Source organism: Rhamphochromis longiceps, linkage group LG3, assembly GCF_057381845.1.
Source record: "Rhamphochromis longiceps isolate RC_006_pf linkage group LG3, R_longiceps_female_GT1.1, whole genome shotgun sequence".
Lineage (NCBI taxonomy): Eukaryota > Metazoa > Chordata > Actinopteri > Cichliformes > Cichlidae > Rhamphochromis > Rhamphochromis longiceps.
Window position 1 is genome coordinate 14,899,059 of NC_140559.1, and position 20,475 is coordinate 14,919,533.

At 42.7% G+C, this 20,475-nt stretch overlaps 1 protein-coding gene across 1 annotated transcript; it reads left to right on the forward strand.

Moving 5' to 3' along the window:
- Positions 1 to 16,789: 16,789 nt before the first annotated feature.
- LOC146673068 (uncharacterized) lies at positions 16,790 to 19,388 on the forward strand. The gene is made up of 5 exons (XM_085400923.1): positions 16,790 to 16,835; positions 18,368 to 18,409; positions 18,489 to 18,758; positions 18,839 to 19,078; positions 19,168 to 19,388. Exons 1-5 carry the CDS (start codon positions 16,805 to 16,807, stop codon positions 19,386 to 19,388), a joined length of 804 nt encoding a protein of 267 aa, XP_085257049.1. The 5' UTR covers positions 16,790 to 16,804.
- Positions 19,389 to 20,475: the final 1,087 nt, after the last annotated feature.

Genomic DNA, 20,475 nt, shown 5'->3' on the forward strand with positions numbered 1-20,475 from the left:
GACCGCTGGAATTGAAGCGATGGGACGAGGCGCGGCCTCCCACACTGAACGCAGCATGGTCAACACCTTGGAGACGCTTACAGCTGCCGTGAAGACTCAAACTAACACCATTGAGCGTATGATGGGATACATCAGAGAGGGGCCTGCTCACAATAACACCCTTGAGCGGAAGTTGGATAACATCGCAGAACGGCTCACTGCAGCTGTGGGGTCTCAGAATCAAAAGACTGACAACACCACGGACCAGAAGCTTGATACCATCATGGGGAGGCTCGCAGCGCTCCAACGGGAAATCGAGGCCCCAGTATCAGAGTGCTAAATTTGCTGCTCGCATAAAGGAGAAATCAACAATATTCTACATTTGGATACCATGGCGCCAGCTGCTCAGGCCCAAGGCTGGAGCCCACCAAAACAACTCCCTGATAACGACTGTGTGATGACTATTCTTCCCATCCCATGAAGGACACCTGGATCGGCTGGAGGACTGTTTACTTAGCCTGATAGGCCGAAGGACACTGTCTCCGCTGAACTCTGGACACGCACACACATACACTTACACTGATAAGCACGCACTCATCCCCCTCCCTTCCAAACGCCTTCGATGCTTGTTCCTGCGGGGGAAGACAGCAGGTCTGTGTGCCGCGCTGAAATGATAGCATGGTGCAGGACGACTGCTGTGTTCCTTCGGATTACCCCCACCACCCTATCCATCCCCTGTGGCTTGTCATGTGCTCTGATGTTGTGATGTGGACATTAATGTGCTCTCTGTGCAGAGGAGTTTTTTTTGTTTCCTGTTCTCATGCTGTCCTCCCATAGGTTGCCCAGCGTGTGAAGAGGTCTCTTTTTTTCCTCTTGTACTCTTCCCATTGTTGTGTAATTTTTTCAGTGTTATTCTCCCAATGCTGCCGATCTCCGACTGTATTCCCATGTGATGTCTTTGTTGTTGTGTGTGTAAGTCGGGGGGGGGGGGGGGGGGGGGGGGGGGGGAAGGGGTCCTATTCCTCTGTGGGGCAACCTGCATATGGCCAATAAAGCATTCATTCATTCATATATATGTACGTATATATGTATATATATATATATATATATATATGTACGTATATATATGTACGTATATATATATATATATATATATATATATATATATATATATATATATATATATATATATGTACGTATATATATGTACGTATATATATGTACGTATATATATATATATATATATATATATCAAGCTCGGGTCCTCTACCAGAGGCCTGGGAGCTTGAGGGTCCTGCGCAGTATCTTAGCTGTTCCCAGGACTGCGCTCTTCTGGACAGAGATCTCCGATGTTGTTCCCGGGATCTGCTGGAGCCACTCGCCTAGCTTGGGAGCCACCGCACCTAGTGCTCTGATTACCACGGGGACCACCGTTACCTTCACCCTCCACATCCTCTCGAGCTCTTCTCTGAGCCCTTGGTATTTCTTCAGCTTCTCGTGTTCCTTCTTCCTGATATTGCTGTCATTTGGAACCGCTACATCGATCACTACGGCCGTCTTCTTCTGTTTGTCTACCACCACTATGTCCGGTTGGTTAGCCACCACCATTTTGTCCGTCTGTATCTGGAAGTCCCACAGGATCTTAGCTCGGTCATTCTCCACCACCCTTGGGGGCATCTCCCATTTTGACCTCGGGACTTCCAGGTTATACTCGGCACAGATGTTCCTGTACACTATGCCGGCCACTTGGTTATGGCGTTCCATGTATGCCTTGCCTGCTAGCATCTTGCACCCTGCTGTTATGTGCTGGATTTTCTCTGGGGCATCTTTACACAGCCTGCACCTGGGGTCTTGCCTGGTGTGATAGACCCCAGCCTCTATGGATCTTGTGCTCAGAGCTTGTTCTTGTGCTGCCATGATTAGTGCCTCTGTGCTGTCTTTCAGTCCAGCTTTGTCCAGCCACTGGTAGGATTTCTGGATATCAGCCACGTCCTCTATCTGCCGGTGGTACATACCGTGAAGGGGCCTGTCCTTCCATGATGGTTCCTCGTCTCCCTCCTCTTTCTTGGGTTTCTGCTGCCTGAGGTATTCACTGAGCACTCGGTCAGTTGGGGCCATCTTCCCAATGTATTCTTGGATTTTTGTTGTCTCATCCTGGACTGTGGTGCTGACACTCACTAGTCCCCGGCCCCCTTCCTTCCGCTTAGCGTACAGCCTCAGGGTGCTGGACTTGGGGTGAAACCCTCCATGCATGGTAAGGAGCTTTCTTGTCTTTATGTCAGTGGCTTCTATCTCCTCCTTTGGCCAGCCTATTACCCCAGCAGGGTACCTGATCACGGGCAGGGCATACATATTGATGGCCCGGATCTTGTTCTTACCATTCAGCTGACTCCTCAGGACTTGCCTGACCCTCTGCAGGTACTTGGTGGTTGCAGCCTTTCTAGCGGCCTCTTCATGGTTCCCATTTGCCTGCGGGATCCCCAGGTACTTGTAACTGTCCCCTATGTCTGCAATGTTGCCTTCTGGTAGTTCAATCCCCTCAGTTCTGACTACCTTCCCTCTCTTTGTTACCATCCGACTACACTTCTCCAGTCCGAATGACATTCCAATGTCATTGCTGTATAGCCTGTGTGACCAGGAGATATTTTATTTTGTATTCTTATGATCACAGTTATAATCAGAAGTAGCAATCATTAATCATTTACCATTGTTGAACCAGTTGACAGAATAATCTTTGAACCACATCTATGTTAACATTAATTTACACAGATTATCAGTACTTTAATCAGTCTATTGTTGTTCTGGACTATGCATGTTATTTGCTTAAAGCTGTTTCACAGTTCTGTAACCACTCAGAAGCCTGTGGGTCCTGCTGGACCCTGCCTTAGTTCTATGTTCAGTTCTGCACGTACACAGGCCTTTAAAGTACATGCACGTTCTTATATAACACATGCATGTGTACACACACACTTAGTAAGAATAGGAGGGTCGTCTGAGGACAGTTTTCTGATAGATATACTTTCACAAAAGGCACGAATGTAATACACACTTGTTTTTCTCTAAAACTAGCAGTTGATGTCCATATTAGGTAAACTCTCTGAACAGGCCCAAACTGTTATCATTTCCAGTAAGGTCTGACTGTGTGACGTTATCATGGGTTATATAAGGATGGGGAGCTGTCCACTCTTTGGAGATCTGTGGCTGTACGCTTGTCTTCCCATGCTTCTGTCTTAGAAGTGTGTAATAAAATCACTATTTTTGTCACCTACACGGACTCGGCTGTTTTTCCTTCTTACCCAAACTGAACCAGACGTAACAACTTGGTGCCGAAACTCCGGTTGGGGGAGAAGGGAGCTTGCAGCTATCGTGTGGGTGACAAACAGGGGCGAAGGCCAGCAGCCTATCTGAGTGACGCCAGGCGACATAAGAAAGGTGAGTGCCACCTGTTGATTTTTATCCAAAGGCGCTATATTGGAAGTTAAAACTAAATTTAATTAAATAATATTCACTCAGTCTGGGTTTCTGGTGTTTGTCCATAGTGATTTTTTTTGGGTAATTTGTGTTTAAAGTTTGGGGAACATTTGACTGATAAAATTTATTGCTGTTCATTGTGGGAGCGAATTTTAAGAGGTTTAAGAGGTTATATGAGGTTGAAATAATACGGTTTAAGGTGTGTGGAAACAAATAATACGGTTTAAGGTGTGTGGAAACCGATGTGGGTGGCTGGATGCCAGCAGTCACCTGGGTAGTGTAGGGCATTTGGTTTTAATTGGGTAGCAGAGACTGGGTCTTGGGCGTCAGATAATTTAACTGGAGGCGGCGACCTCACAGTGACGCTTATAATATATTAAGTAAATTCGTTTAGGACTGGGGACGGGGATCCCTAAGAATGCAGTTTTGTTCAGCGCCGTGGCGGCGACTCCTAATCGCGGACGCGCGTTTAGGCTTTTGCCCGGATTTGGCCTTCCGTGGGGATTCGAACTCCCTAAACAGGCTAGGCATTCAATGGTTGATTGCCTTACTGCATTCATTGGTCGACAGAGTTAGACTCGGCCGGGACCACACAACATCGTTGGCCTGAGAGCTTTAAGTAAAGCTGAAGGCGTGGGTTTGATACTAGCGCCAGAGGTGGAGCTCCTTTCCAGCTGCGGGAAACGGTTATAAATTAATTAGAACTTAGGAATCTGACCGTTTTCAAGGCGGCGTACTTGAAACGTTAATTGACCAGCAAGGCTGGGCCTGGGCTATAGGTGCTTTTAAATTAGTCAAAAAGTTAGGTGTAACCTCTTCTGGCATATGACGTCTATGCGGGCCCGTGTGTATATAGATTATAAATTACCTGTGTGTGTAAATAAGTTTTATAAATCTGTTAAATCTGAAACTCCTGCTAATACCTTCCTCTCTACAAACTCTTTTCTCTTCTCACCCTCTTTCTCTCAGATGGGATTCTGTGTGTGTATGTGTGCTGGAGAAAAAAGGAAAAGGGTCTCTCTCTCTCTGTCTCTGTGAGAGAAAAAAGGTGGGGGCCGAGTGAGCCCGTGGGGCCGAGTGGGTCCGCGGGAGCGAGCGTGTATGCTGTATGAGGAATAAGGGAGTGAGAAGGAGCGAGTGAAAAGAGTAACCGAGTGTTTGGTGATTTTTTATTATTTCAGGGGCTCTGGGTAAGAGTTTTGACTATATTGATTTAATTCTGTGGTTTTGGAGTTGGTGACTTTAGCTGTGAGAGTTGTGAAAAGAGCAGGTTTTTCTTTTGTTGTGATGTTAAGTATAAATTCAATAGACTGTGAGTAATCGGTGTTTTTCGGCCTAGTGTGCTGCGTGGAAGACACAGAAGTGTAGAAATGTTTGTGGTTTATCTTTGTTTGACGTTTTATATAGAGTTGGTTGATTCAGGGTGATTTCTCCCGTTTAAGGGAGGAGTTGGATTGTGGTTATGTTAAAGCTTTGCTGTAGGGGTATGAGTGTGAATTTGTGCTGGCTTCGCATGTTTAAATGGATGCATAGAAGTTTGTGAGTGAGAAATTGTTATGGTGGGGTTTAAAGTTAGTAAAGAGTTAAACAACGCCCACGGTTTTAAAAAAGGCCCAAAACATCATAAAAGACACCTCACATCCTGGCCACTCCCTGTTCGAACTGTTGCCCTCAGGCAGACGGTACAGGGCAATCAGAGCAAGGACTAATAGACTCAAACACAGTTGTTATCCAACTGCAATAACACATCTGAATACTACAAAAATGTCCATCACGCCACTCTTGTGTTAATCTATGCACGGTCTGAAGCATGTGTGTGGGAATACTTAGTATTTTAAGTATTCTATCTATTTTATTTATTGAATTTTATTGTTTTGTTTATATTTTGATATTGCTAGGGATGATGCAATGATCGGGGACCATTCTTAATTTCGTTGTTCTCATGACAATGACAATAAAGTTTCTGATTCTGATTCTGATTCTGATTCTGAAATCAACCCTCCTCAAGAGTTCAATAATTTAGGCAGTTATGTTTATACAAATACTAAATGTATGTTTAGTGTCTTCATACAGGTGTTTTTTCTTAACCTGGAAACCTGAGTACGGCAGCAGAAGACAGGCCAAGCTTTGGCTAAAAATTCACGGCTGGACACCAGAGTTGTCCCCACCCCTCCCGGAAAAAAAAAAAAAAAAAAAAAAAAAAAAAAAAAGAGAGAATGTAGTTTTAGGCAGGTTTTTCTCAGTGAGAAAACGTTCAGTGAGAGACTGAGATTACCGAAAAGCACCACTGAACGACACAGGAAATCATTCCTGCCTGTGGCCATCTCCCTGTACAACGCATCCACTTAACACACTGTTTGCTGCTACAACTACACATGTTTCTTTTCCAAATATTTATTATAAGTGACTTATGTATGTATGTATGTATGTATGTATGTATGTATGTATATATATGTATATATTGTACTATTCTTAGTTAGCGTATTGTCTGTCTTGTCTTAATGTTGGTTTAAAATGGAGCACTGTAACAAAAAATAATTTCCCCCAGGGATCAATAAAGTATTCTGATTCTGATTCTGATTCTCGCTGAACTGCTCTGGGTGCTGTGTCCCTGAATCTCACCAGTGTTAACCTCTGGCGGAAGACATGGAGAAAAGGAACAGATGTTCCTGGTAAATGACTGAAACACATAAAACCACACACAACCAGAGAAAGGTATGAGAAGTGTGAGGAACAGACACATGTGCGTGTTAGAGAAATGCCTCATTTGAAAAAAATAAGTTAAATTAACCCATATACAGACGCACCCATACATGCAATGAAGAAACAGCTTACATACATGTGCACGTACATGCAAGGTTAAAGTAGCGACACCTAAAATACACCTGTTTTTAAATGATATAGTTTATACACTACTGACAAATACACTCTCTGGGTTGCAGGACAACAACTTAACTTCAAAAGAAAAGATACTGGTCTGATGATTAAGTGAGGACACGACAAATTTAGTGGTTAAAAGGGTCGAATTGGGACATGTTTTTGTTGAGTGTTTAAGACAAATGACTACTGAATGGTAGAAAATTCCTTTTTAGGTTTCTAAATAGGATCTTAAGAATTTTAACACGTACCTGTGTTGTCCTGTCAACTTGGGGGGTTATAAGTTGATTATATGGTGAGAAAAAACAAAAAAGGGGGGAGAGGAGACCTCGTTGTTTCTCCCCTCTCTGGATAACACAGCCAACACAACACAGCCAACACAACACAGCCAACACAACATCATTTTCCTGTTCGCCTGTTTTGTTTTGTTTTTGTTTTTTCTGAAAGCCGAAGCTGACCTGGACTCCTACCCTCCCCTCTACCATCGTTGCCCTCTCCGCGACCATCTTTGACCCTTTGACCCCTGAAGGCCACAGCAGCTGGACTCACAACAACAACTTGAGGATGTCAACAGTGCTGCAAAAAAGCGATCTCATGCAGCAGAGACGGAGAGCACTAAACCTAAAGCCCGTTTCACTACACGGGGGAAATTCCCAGACTGCGTCAGCTGACAGAGCTGTGACGAGACGCGCATTAAGCCCGGAGGAAAAGGGAGGGTGAGCAAAAGAATGCTGACCTCTGAGAAGAGCCGAACAGCAGAGCTGCAGAAGGCCGTGGAGTAAAGTAAGGACAACATAAATAGACTCTGATCTGACGTGGAAGGAAAAGACTCTGAGGTTTTTGCCAGAAATTGAGCATGGCTCCGGAGGAGCTGGCTGCTAATTGAACTCATCAGTCAGACTTGGAGTTTCACGTACAGGACTTGAAATCAGGCGGAAGCTTGCTGGAGCAGGAGGTCGTCAGACTTGACGCAAAGCTCCAACAGCAGGAGTAAACCCTGAAAGAGCTACAGAAGCAAAAGGGTCAAGTTACAAGGAGAAGATGCAGGCAGCTGCAACAACGGATGCAAACAGACCCAAAGAGGAGGGCAGGACCCTAGGGCATGCTTCAGGCTGCTGGTTTACCTAAACTACAGAACAGGAAGGTGATGAACACAAACATACACCAACACACAAACACACACTTCTGCATGCGCCGACTTAGAATGAAGAGAAACACACACATGAACACTTATGCACTCGTTGAGGGAGTGAAAACTGATACACACCCATGCACCAAAATCAAAATGTTGATTTAATTCACTAAGAAGTGACACACAATGCTCCAGCTGCTGCAATGAAGAATGCTTTACTGACAAAGGCTCAATGCTGCACACAACAAATTCAAATACAGAATCTGTTATAATAATAAGCCCAGAGGGCATTTGTGTGGTTTGGGGAGCAGAGTCCGGAGCGGTTTGGTTATGAAAACGATGCCTGTGCGAGATATTTGGGGCTTAAGGCCTCGACTGAATTGTTTACTGTACACTAAAAAGAAAAGAAAACAGCCTGAGCAGTGGTGCAGAGTGAAAACGATGAATTAACAGTGTGAGTCTTATTTCAGAGCGCCACATCATTGTGATGGAGATTTAATAAAAGGAGGAACACACGGACAAAGAAGAAGAGAAAGGGGGGGCAGCCCTTGAACACGATTGCCTGAGGTATTAAAGTTCTGTAGTAAATTCTGGTTTCCAGGGTGAGAAAAGTCACGCAGTGCCAGTAGTAGAGCTAGGTTGAGTGATGATTCTAAATTACTGTAAGTAAATCATCGTACACCCGTTCAAGTTTCATGATAACGGGGATCTAGACTTTGTTGAACCCTAGGCAATTTGAACAGGTAAAATTTGAGTGACCAAGTAGCAGTGGAATAAAAGTCATTGAATAAGTGTTGAAATAAACTGGCAGAATTAAGAGAATTAAAACATTTCAAGAGCTCAAATGACTCAATATGGAAACGGTTCAATTTTGTTTCACGAACGCAAAACATATAGGTTTAGGAATATGAAAAGGTTGAGGTGGTGTTGATTTGACTCTGTGTAGGTTTAGGTGGGTATTTTTATTGATGGGAGGAATATTCAGTGACAAGTCCTAAGACCCGGGCGTTGGTATTTTTGTTTTTGTTATCTTTCATTTTATTTTGTTTTATATTTTGAACAGTGCACTGATTTTTGTTTGTGAATCTTTTCTTTAAGCAGATCTGCACATCGGAAATTACAAGCATTACACGTCGGCGAGAAAATTGTTGTAAGTGAGTTTCTCCGCATTGAAATGGGTTCTGGAGGAAACACTTGTGAGGACAATTAGAGATGAGAGTCCCTGTCTAAAAAAGGATTCAGCGAGGTAGTCCAAACCCAAGTTCTTGTTTTCTTTTTGAGATGACGTCATTTTGCTGAGGGCGGAAATCTAAATGCGGCGATGGTTTCCACAATCAGCAAAGAAAGTAAGAATGGAGGAATGGAAGGATGAATGGATGAAAGACTGGAAATAAAAACAAACGGACTGACTGGTAAAAGATGACAAGACTTGACCATGACTCAAGGTTAACCACCTCCACCTAGATAGGATAAAAGGGTGGATGAATTTATGTGTGTTTCTTTTTACAGGAGTAGAAGGATGACAAAATATTCGAGGATGAGTGAACCTGTAAATGCCATTTTTGTGTCTTGTGTTGTTTACAGAGGTAACTGCGCAGCGTTAACATTTACACTCCTCCTCTGACAGGAAATCTTTTTATAGCACCTCTGGAATGTGGATGCCTGACTACGGTCAATGTGCTGCTAATGTTTGCTTTGCTTTGGTGAGAAGGGTGCAGTAGAAAACAGACAAGTGACATGAAAACAAGTAATAATAACAAATAACTAATTTGGGGACAGTTTAACCTAGAGCTCACTAACTGGCCATTGGGGGCTCTCTCTCTTGGAGTAACATTGCCCAAAGGGTGAATAAAACAAATTGTGGCAATAATAGTGATTTAATGATCAGAGAAATCCTGAACATGATACTTGTCTGTTGTGCTGAATCTCTTATTACTCTTATGATTTGCAGGTGGTTGTAAATAAGCTGTTTGATTTAACAGGTTTGCTTTTTAGCTGAATTGGGAGTTAAAGGAGCTTAACAGGTAACTGCTGACTAATGTTTTACACAGGGTTACAGGTTGGCGGGAGATATTTTGGTACAGATTGCAGGTTGTTGCTCATTATTGAAGTGTGCTCATAAAGGCAAAAGCTATAAAGGGGGTCTATGATTTGGTTTGTGTTTTAATAATTTAGGTATGGCAAAATTAAAGGTTTCTAGACAATTTAGGGAACGAGTGAGAAGCATAATTAGATGATCAGAAACTGAGTACTACACTCAAGTTAGAATTAAGAATGCCCAATTTGTTTGAGGTCTGGTGTTCATTTTTATACACACATTGCAAATGTGCTTATAAGGAGCTGGCACTTAGTCTGTGAAGGTCAAAAGCTTCATCCGACAACGGATCGGATTGATATATTGGAGCTATTGACTTCACGTGCAGAGGGTTAAGTGCATGCACGCTTACACACATAAGCATGGCATAGGATTGGAATAAACAAAGTCAACAACATTAGGTTAGGAGAGCCAGCGCAGGAGAGGTGTTGGCTTTCTGTCTCTTGCAGAGAAGGGAACAGACACCAGACGGGGACACGGAGATATGGGGACCCTTCACAGCAACTGGGGTCAAGTGTTATGGCCTTGGGGCTCCTTGAGAAGATGGATCCCATAACCACAGCGATAACCAGGAAGGGGTTGACGAAAACTAGGAACACCAGAGACCAACGAGGTTCGAGAGGCTTTTGGCAAAAAGGGGGACACGGCGGTGACAACGGACAACAAACACACAGATCTTTGTTTGAAAGTGGGGCAGAATAATCCCCAGATCTGTGTAACGACTGAAGGGTGGTCTAACCCCGGAAGTCGAAGAAAGAAGAATCCGAGGGCGTTTCTTCACTCCAAGAGGAGGTGGTAAAGGGGCCTGAAGCGTGACAGGCTGAAACTCGAGTCTGAAGCTAAAAGAACAGCTGGGTTGTGGGAAAATTGGAAAACAACGGAGGTGTTGGGGTTGATAAGTGTCATAACGTGTTTGTTTGGTTTGGAGACAAATCCTGGTGTGAGTTGGGCTGGCAAGCCAGCCCAAAGAGGAGGAATGTGACCAGGAGATATTTTATTTTGTATTCTTATGATCACAGTTATAATCAGAAGTAGCAATCATTAATCATTTACCATTGTTGAACCAGTTGACAGAATAATCTTTGAACCACATCTATGTTAACATTAATTTACACAGATTATCAGTACTTTAATCAGTCTATTGTTGTTCTGGACTATGCATGTTATTTGCTTAAAGCTGTTTCACAGTTCTGTAACCACTCAGAAGCCTGTGGGTCCTGCTGGACCCTGCCTTAGTTCTATGTTCAGTTCTGCACGTACACAGGCCTTTAAAGTACATGCACGTTCTTATATAACACATGCATGTGTACACACACACTTAGTAAGAATAGGAGGGTCGTCTGAGGACAGTTTTCTGATAGATATACTTTCACAAAAGGCACGAATGTAATACACACTTGTTTTTCTCTAAAACTAGCAGTTGATGTCCATATTAGGTAAACTCTCTGAACAGGCCCAAACTGTTATCATTTCCAGTAAGGTCTGACTGTGTGACGTTATCATGGGTTATATAAGGATGGGGAGCTGTCCACTCTTTGGAGATCTGTGGCTGTACGCTTGTCTTCCCATGCTTCTGTCTTAGAAGTGTGTAATAAAATCACTATTTTTGTCACCTACACGGACTCGGCTGTTTTTCCTTCTTACCCAAACTGAACCAGACGTAACACCTGGTAGTGTGGATCAGTGAATCGATGTCTCGTTCACTCTTGGTGTACAGCTTGATGTCATCCATGTACAGGAAGTGGCTGACAACTGCTCCGTTCCGTAGTCAGTATCCGTAGCCAGTCTTGTTAATGATCTCACTGAGGGGGTTCAGGCCTATGCAGAACAGCAGTGGGGACAGAGCATCTCCTTGGTAGATCCCGCACTTGATGGTGACTTGTGCTATGGGCTTGGAGTTGGCCTCTAGTGTTGTACGCCACATCCCCATTGAGTTCCTGATGAAGGCTCTTAGGGTCCCATTGATCTTGTACAATTCTAGGCATTCCAGTATCCAGCTGTGGGGCATTGAGTCACGTATATATATATATGTATATATATGTATATATATATATGTATATATATGTATATATATATATATATGTGTGTATATATATGTATATATATATAGCTTTCACTGAGAAGCACAGTCTGAGCCCTGCCTCCTGATCCTCTGCCTCCGCCCCTGTATTCCTCCAGGACACACCCTCCTTCTGCTCCACCTTGATCACCATGGAGACACAGGGCCAGGGGTTGCCGGAGTCTGCTTCTTCTTCTTCTCTTCTCCTCCTCTTACTCCCAGCAGTCTCTTCTTCTTCTTCCACTGTCTGCTTCCTGGCAGTGACATCCCCTCCTGGCTCCTCCCCCTTGTGTCTCAAGTGTGTCTCCATGGCAACAGATGGACTCAGGATGTGCAGGTGGTCCAGAGAGAACTGCAGGTAAACCCTGTGAATTGAACCCAGCTTTATTTAACTTGTAATGTTTACAACCAGGAAGGAAGCTCACATCCTGAACCAATCAGATGCCCTCTTACATCACAGAGAATGGACCAATGAGCAGTCAGCATGCTGCAGGTTGTGTGTGTGTGTACCTGCAGTGTTTGTGTGTGATGAACCTGTCCTGGTCCAGGTGTTGGTAGGAGGGGAAATCTGATTGGAGGAATCTCTCTCTCACCATGGTGAACTGCACCACACCCACCAGACAACCTGCAGCACACACACACACACACACACACACTAAAGAATAAAGTATGTATATGTATATGTATAAACAATGTATGTGCAGCCTGCTCCTATCAGACTTTATCAGACGATGATGGTAATGATGGTAACCCACACACACACACACACACACACACACACACACACTGTTAAAGAACACTTTACTGTTTAAGGCAGAATTCCTCAGTAACAATGATTTGAGGTCTCTACCAGTGTCTACTGTGGTTTTAGCTCAACATACTGGAACATGTTTGAAAGAAATCTCCGTCATCCGTGGATCGGGTTTCCTCCTGAGGCGTGGGCACCGATAAGCAGAGTTCATCCTTTAACATATAACCAAATTAAAATATTCTCATGCATGATCAACGGTTAATCACGGTACCGGCCGGAGTACCGGGAGCAGTTTGGAAGAACAAGAAGACGCGGAGACTGTTCTAGATTGTCATTCCAAACTAACTCAAAGTTTATTCTTTTGTGCAGCAGTTTTATAGGCAGAAAACAAGTTTCAGTTTCAGACCCTGCCCACTGGGTGGGGTGGTGTCCTGACAGTTGGAATCCTTTGTTCAGCAAGGGCAATAAAGATGCATTCACAAGACCAATAAATCTTATACAGAGGTCTCCTACATCCCGAGTTCTGACACAAAAACCAGATGGTCTTCACATAAACATCTTCTGCAAGGGAGTGATAGGTAAAAGAGTGATTTGTTGGTGTTTTCCCTCCAACCTTAGCATCTACTTTCACACCATAAATCTTGAGTTGACACAGCAAGAGAAAATACACTCCTAGACATAGAATACAGAGTTCTTTCATTAGTGAATTCTGAAACGAACCACCTGGCCTTTAACAAGCTCTTTTTCTAAGAGATAAAGAAGGGAGGATGGGAATAAGGAGGTGGTCTCTGTGGTATGTTCAACCTTGGGGTACCAGCCTGTGATTCTTACACATTAATTTTTGGGTCACAGAGAAAGAGAAAGACAACTAGTAAATGGGCCTTATTGAGTAACAGTTTTCCTGTATAATATCACTACAAAACAATATCCTGTAAATGCTAACCGTAGTGCTAAAATTCACAACAATGTTTTTCTTTTTCTTTTTTCTTTTTGCCTGTCCCATTTGCTTCTTTAGCCGTCAGAATTGTTGTCTGAAGACCAACAAGGATACCCAATGGATTTACTTTGCCAAATGGATCATCGTGGCATTGCCGTATTGGTCCATTTGGTCGATCTTTGTTTTTATTATTTATTATATTTTATTTTCAGATGTTACAGACGGGACAGACATGAGTGAGGGATAGGAATTGGATTTTTTTTTCACATTCTGTCTCTCACAGTTGAAGTGTACCTCTGGTGCAAATTACTGACCTCTGTCATCATTTTAAGTGGGGGAACTTGCACAATCGGTGGCTGACTAAATACTTTTTTGCCCCACTGTATATATATAGCTTTCACTGAGAAGCACAGTCTCAGCCCTGCCTCCTGATCCTCTGCCTCCGCCCCTGCATTCCTCCAGGACACAGCCTCCTTCTGCTCCACCCTGATCACCATGGAGACACAGGGCCAGGGGTTGTGCAGCCTGCTCCTATCAGACTTTATCAGACTGTTTATATAACATAACAACTATAACAAAATGTTTATTTCCAAGGTGATGGCTGTACAAAAACTGGTTCCATTTAAACATCAAGGTTTGGTTTTGTGTTATTATTAATCATTAACCCTTTAGAGCCGGTTGGAGCGGGCACGCTCTGTTTTGCGTAACTATTTTTAAATCCCGGTAGCTCTGCAACCACGTAAGCTAGCGCAATAATTTTTTTTGCATATGAAACCGGAGGAGTTGTACTTACATCTTATGCCATCAGCTTGTCCTCGGTCACGGTTTCCTTCCACATATAGCTTTGCAAAAACTGCATAAAAAGCACTTGCAGCAACACAAACATAATATTCCAGAAACACGCTTTGCCGATCTGATCAGCTGTTTGTAACACTTCGTATGTTGGAATAGACGTCAGGGCGAACTTTTGCATGTCCGCCATTACCTGCCCGAAACCGGAAGTGACGTCATTTTCGCGGAAATGTAGTCTTTTTTACCATCAGGGCCTCAGGGCCTATACTGGTGCTTTTAAAAGTTATCTTTGACTTTATGAATTTATGTGTCGTTTCTGGGATGATTAGGACTCATATTGCACTGCTGGAAATAGTTTATTTTGATGCATATGCTGCTTTTTTGCAAATTTGCAGTATAATATTTATTTTCGTTTTTCCTGCAGTATATATAAATTGGTGTATTTTAAAAATAAAACTATGAAGACACTCAAAATAAATTTCCTGTGGTAGGAAACTATTTTGTGCAACTTTTTTGTATTTACAGTTTTGAGGGATAAGCCTCTTAAATTTCTCTAACTAGAAATATATGTTAAAAAAAACAAAAACGATTTTCAATTTTTTTGTAGTTTATTGCACTTTTTTGCAATTTATGTAATTACTATGCACTTAATGAATACATATTATTAAAATCTGGGCTATAATGGTTGTATTGATGTATAGCAACTTGAAATGCTCCCAAAAATGGCTCCACACCATGTAAAAATATAATATAAGCTCTGGCGGACTTGGTTCTATGGTAGGACTTAAAGGGTTAATTCCATCATGGTTTATCATTTTGATTCATGATTCTGTGTTTCTAGCTCTCTAGTTCTTGTTTTGTGATTTCTAGTCACTGCCAGTTCAGATAGAGGGAGAGGAGGTCAACACATACAAGTACCTCGGGTTGTGGGTGGACAACAAACTGGACTGGTCATGCAACACAGAGCACCTGTATAAAAAAGGCCAAAGCCAACTGTACTTCCTCAGGAGGCTGAGGTCTTTCAACATCTGCAGGAAGCTCCTGAGGATGTTTTACCAGTCAGTGGTCGCAGGAGTACTTTTCTATGCTGTGGTGTGCTGGGGGAGCAGCACAGCAAAGAGGGACTCATCCAGACTGGAGAAACTAATCAGGAAGGCTGGCTCTGTGGTCGGCATGAAGCTGGACACTCTGGTGACAGTGGCAGAGAAAAGGACACTAAAGAAACTGATGGACATTATGAACAATGCCGGGCATCCTCTGCACACGGTCGTAAACAATCAGAGGAGCCTATTCAGCGACAGGCTGCTTCTCCCAAAGTCAAAAACCAACAGACTTAAAAACTCCTTTGTCCCACACGCCATCAGACTGTTTAACTCCTCTCTGGAGGGGAGAGGGAGGGGAGACAGGGGGACAAAGGAGGGGGGAACAACTAAGCGGTAGGGGCTTTTCTACACGGTGCAATATTTGCAATATTTGTTTTTTTTGTTTTGTCTTTTTTTCTTATATTTGACCGTGAAATAACCACTGTGCAATATACTCACTCAAATGAGCAATCCTATTTATCCATATTGTATATTCTGTATCTATATATGTGTATATGTGGTGTATTTATGCTTATATCCTTACTCTCATTCCCCTTAATGTATCTGTAACATGCAACTTCTTTCGGTGCTTTGCTACTGGAAACTGAATTTCCTGGAGGAACCCACCCGAGGGATTAATAAAGTTTCATCTAATCTAATCTAATCTACTTGGGTTTTCTTCCTGTAGCCCTCATGTTTACTCAAGGTTTAGTTCTGTCTTCATGCTGATTTTCTTGTTCAGTCGTGTCTCATGTTGCAGTTTGTCAATCCTGTCCCTGTGCTCTGTGTTCCCTCTGTTCAGTATCAAGTATGTGCCTCATGTGTTTCCTGTTTTATTTTGATAGTCCCTGTCCTGTGTGCAGTGTGCTTGGTTTTGTTTCCCTTCTGTCATTAGGCCTGATTTGTCCCAGATGTGTTACCACCTATTCCCCATCTTCTCGTAGTCCTGCTTGTGTATTTAAGCCCTGTGTTTCTCTGTTAGTTGTTGTGTTGTACCCTCACTGTACTGTGTTTTGTTTTCTATGTGCTTCTGGTTCACTCTTTCCTGGTTTGATTTTCTAGTTTCCCGGGTTTCTAGTTTGGGCTTAAGTTTTGAGTTTCTAGTTTTGTTTTCTTCTATTTCTATTTGAATGTTCTCCAGCAATAAAGCTGCCACTTTAGTTAATCATTCTGTCTCTGAGTCCTGCGTTTGGGTCCTACATCCTGCCTGCCACCTCAACACCTTTAATTTTACAGCTTCTTAGTTATTATAAAGTGCTGCAACTCATAATGTTTTCTAAGATAGTAAAACCAGATTTAAACCGACTACTTCTACAAAGATGGAGCTAAAGTGATGATATACATTTATAGTTTGGACTTGGACACATACAGTCTGTTTTTCCTTATAACTACATGTGAGTTCAATTAACATTTTGTAGGAAAAGGGAATTTGTTTTTTAAAAGGATTATAGATTCGGACCTGAATTACCCAACGGAACATCTCATTCACTGACGTTTGCTGGAGAAGCTGCTCTGCCTCTTTGTGATGGAGCAGCAGCGTGACGTACTGAAGACTGTTAACGGGGAAGTGCTGAAGCTGAAGGCATCTCTCTGCTGCTCAGACTGACGTTCAGTCGTCATCCAGACAACATGAAGACTGCACCGGTCTCTCTGCTCCTCGGTGAGTCAAACACTAAAATCATCGATTTATTTATCACAGCTCCAACAAACAATATGGCAGGAAAACAACCTTTCAGCAGTTACAAGCTCGCAGCTACTGACTTTAAAGTTCATGTAAAAATTCTGAAAAGTTTCGTCAAGGCGAGAGGAACAGTTCATTCTCCTTCTTATGTCTTTCTGGTTTCATTTGATTGGTGGCTGTGAAGTTGGGCAGGAACCAAGAAGTGATGTTAATGTTGAATAATGGAGCTCACAGTTTTAACTGAAATGTATGAAGAGTGATAGAAAATGGTTTCAAACATGCATGATGAAAGTTTTTCGGTTTAAATCGATCTCATCATCACTGCAAACCTCTCAGAGGTTCAGACTCTCAGCAGTTTAACCTGGAATCCTGCAGGAAAGTCACCATATAGTCTGGACTAAGTCAGCGATTAAACCTTCTGCCCAGCTAAGTGTCAGTAACATGAAGACCAAAAGAACAAAAGAGACTTGACCTCTTTTCATCAAACATCTCTTCAGTCAGGAAACCACAGCCTCTGACTGCATGAAGCACAGGGTCCTCTGACTGCGTCCCTTCTTTTATCTAGTCTTCACTTCCTCTATTCACAGCCAATTTTCCATTAAGAGGACTGAGTGTATTCAAACAACCACAGACGGTTTTGACTGTTAAAGTTCCCATTCCCATTGACATGATGACCTTTAAACAGCAGCAGTGTGGGACTGAAACAGGCCGCAAATCTGAAAATAAAAACTGTGCTTTTGAAGGGTGGCTTCTTAGTCCCACACTTTCTTCTCTGCACATGAATGAAAGCTCATCCATGCACAGTTCCTTCTCCATTGTTTACAATGCTGTGCACTGTGATGTTTACCGTTGATTGCCATCTGATCAAAAAATGTATAGAAAACAGGAAAAGACAGGCTAACCTGCGTTGCTGTCTCGGTGGTATTTTATAACTTCCTGTTCCTGTTCCAGTGCACGGTGGTGTTTGTGTAGTTTAATCTGCGTGGCTCACAGATCTGGCAAAAATACAGACCTTCCATAATTAAGTAGAAGTACAAATACTACTGTTCAAAAATACTCCAGTAAAAGATGAAGTACTGATTCAACTTATTAACTCAAGTAAAAGTAAAAAAAAGTACAGACTATGAAATGTACTCAAAGTAAGAAAGTACAAAGTAGTAGCAGTATAACCCTGGCTGATTGTGACCCACACCCATTACCACACCTTGGCTCATGTGATTAGGTAGAGGATCATCAGGGGGTCCATTGTCCCTCTCAGTGGGAAACTCCCACAGAGCTTAAATGTGGGTCTCTTCACCGTTTGATCCTAGAACTGAAGAAGCTTCTCAGATGAGAGGTGAAACGTCTTCAAGCAACTTAAAGAAGTCCAGACGCTTTTCTTTCCAAGCTCCTTAGATTGTGGCAGATACTTCAGGAGATTAAAAAGTTTCCTGAGAGAAAAAAAACAACAACAAAAAAAAAACTGTGCAGCCTCAGTCTTTCTTTAAATGACCTCTGACCTCCTGTTGCAGGTGTGTGTGTGCTGCTGCTGTCTGCACTGACTGTTTGTGCAGGTGAGTAGATGAAGTGCACCATGGTCCAGGACAAACACTGAGTGTAAACACTGATAGAAACTGTCCGTCTGTCCTCCAGTCTCTCTGAGCGTCAGTCCAAACCTTCAGCAGTTCTTCACAGCAGCCTCAGTGTCTCTGACATGTGACGGTCAGCTGGGCTCTGATGGATGGACGGTGAAGAGGGACACAGGAAGTGGGACTGAGTCATGTGGAGCAGGTGGGCAGGGCTTTGGGAAGATAAATGGTTCATCCTGTTTGCTTGATAAGCAAAGCGAGCCAATCAGTGGAGTTTACTGGTGTGAAGGTGAAGCTGGAGAGAAGAGTGAAGAAGTCAACATCACTGTATCAGGTAATGAAGTCATTCATTTCATCAGACTAACAGCAGACTGTTATACCACCTCTACATCACTCTGTGGGTCTTTTCCTCAGATAAAGAAGTGATTTTGGAGGTCCCTGCACTTCCTGTGAGGACAGGAAGTGATGTCACGCTACGCTGTAAAAAGAAAATTGGTGGCACAGCTGCAGCTTATTTCTACTTTAATGGACGTCCTGTTGGACCTAAATCAGAGAAAAACATCACCATTAACGTGCAGCAGTCTGATGAAGGTCTGTATTGGTGTGCTACTGATGAGTTTGGATCATCTCCTCAGAGCTTTCTGAGGGTCAGAGGTCAGAACACTGACATCACTTCCTGTTTAAAGCAAACCTGCTGAGCTTATAATAAATTCAATGACCCAGTTTTATCATCTCTCCTGCAGATGTCTATGACACCACCACCATTTCACCAAGTGCCACCAAACCACCACCAACAACAACTATCAATCTCAATTCCCCTTCTTCTACATCGTCCTCCTCCATCATCTCACCTGTAGCTGCTCTGGGTTCTCTGGGTCTTCTAGATCTTATTCTGGTTGCAGCTTTGCTGTTTTGGAACAAAAAAATAGGTATAAAGTGTGTCAAACCCCCCAGAGCTCATTAGATTAAACATTTTACATGGAAAAATAAATTTTCCTTAATAATTATGTAATTATATACTATAATTCAATTATAAATGGTCCCCATTCACATTGTTTAGCAGAGAACTTATCTTACATGAAAAATATAGATATATATTACACACAGAGAAAGACGTCCAGGTTAGGGATCGTCTCAAACTCACAGATACAGGTTCAGGTCCGCCGTCATAAATAGTGCTCCAAATCAGCTGGGATCGGCTGCAGGTGTGACGGTGAGCACAGGTGCGTGGGCCAGGGGCGGGAGCCCGTAATGAGCACCGCCCCAGCAGAGGAGAGAGAGCGCAAAGGAAACAAAACAAACAAAACATGTTGCCAAACACAGAGTGAGCCAGCGAGGCACGAGGACCACGACACAAAGCACGTGCAAACTCCAAAACACATTTCTAGCTTTAACTGAACTTCCAAACAGAGCTACTAGATCACTTAAATTACACAATTGAAAGCATGAAAGCATGTGTGTATTGTTTGTGTATTTATACACAAGCACTCATATATATTAAAAAATATGTTCATTTACCTGTTACTAACACACACCAAATCCGGTTGTTGGTACTTGCTGGATTGTGTAGCCTCTAGGTAACAAAAGCTCAACACTGCGCCCAGCATCCTGGAGCACTTCTGTTGTGTTTCGTACGTGCTTTGTCTGTAGGGGCCACCGTAAATATACTTTTATTTATTCACTCCACATAAAATGTAATAAATAAATCATATAATACAAAAACTAACTAGTCACATTTCAACTTTTAACTATTTAAATTTTCAGCTTTTTCCATTTAAACAAATTTAAAGTGAAACAACACAAAACACTGCAAACCACAACACAATTAAATATAAATTAAAATATGAAAACAAAAAGAACATGCACATTCTCTGTCATATGGACCTGCATGAATAAACTTTCTGAATCCTTTATCATCTGCAACTGAAAATAGTTGTGGATGATTACTATACCTTTCTAATGTGACGTTGTTGTCCCTGCTCTCTCTCTCTCCCTCCCGCTCTGTTCCTGTGCTACTGAGTGTCACTACCGCCCCTCCCCCCTCTGCTCAG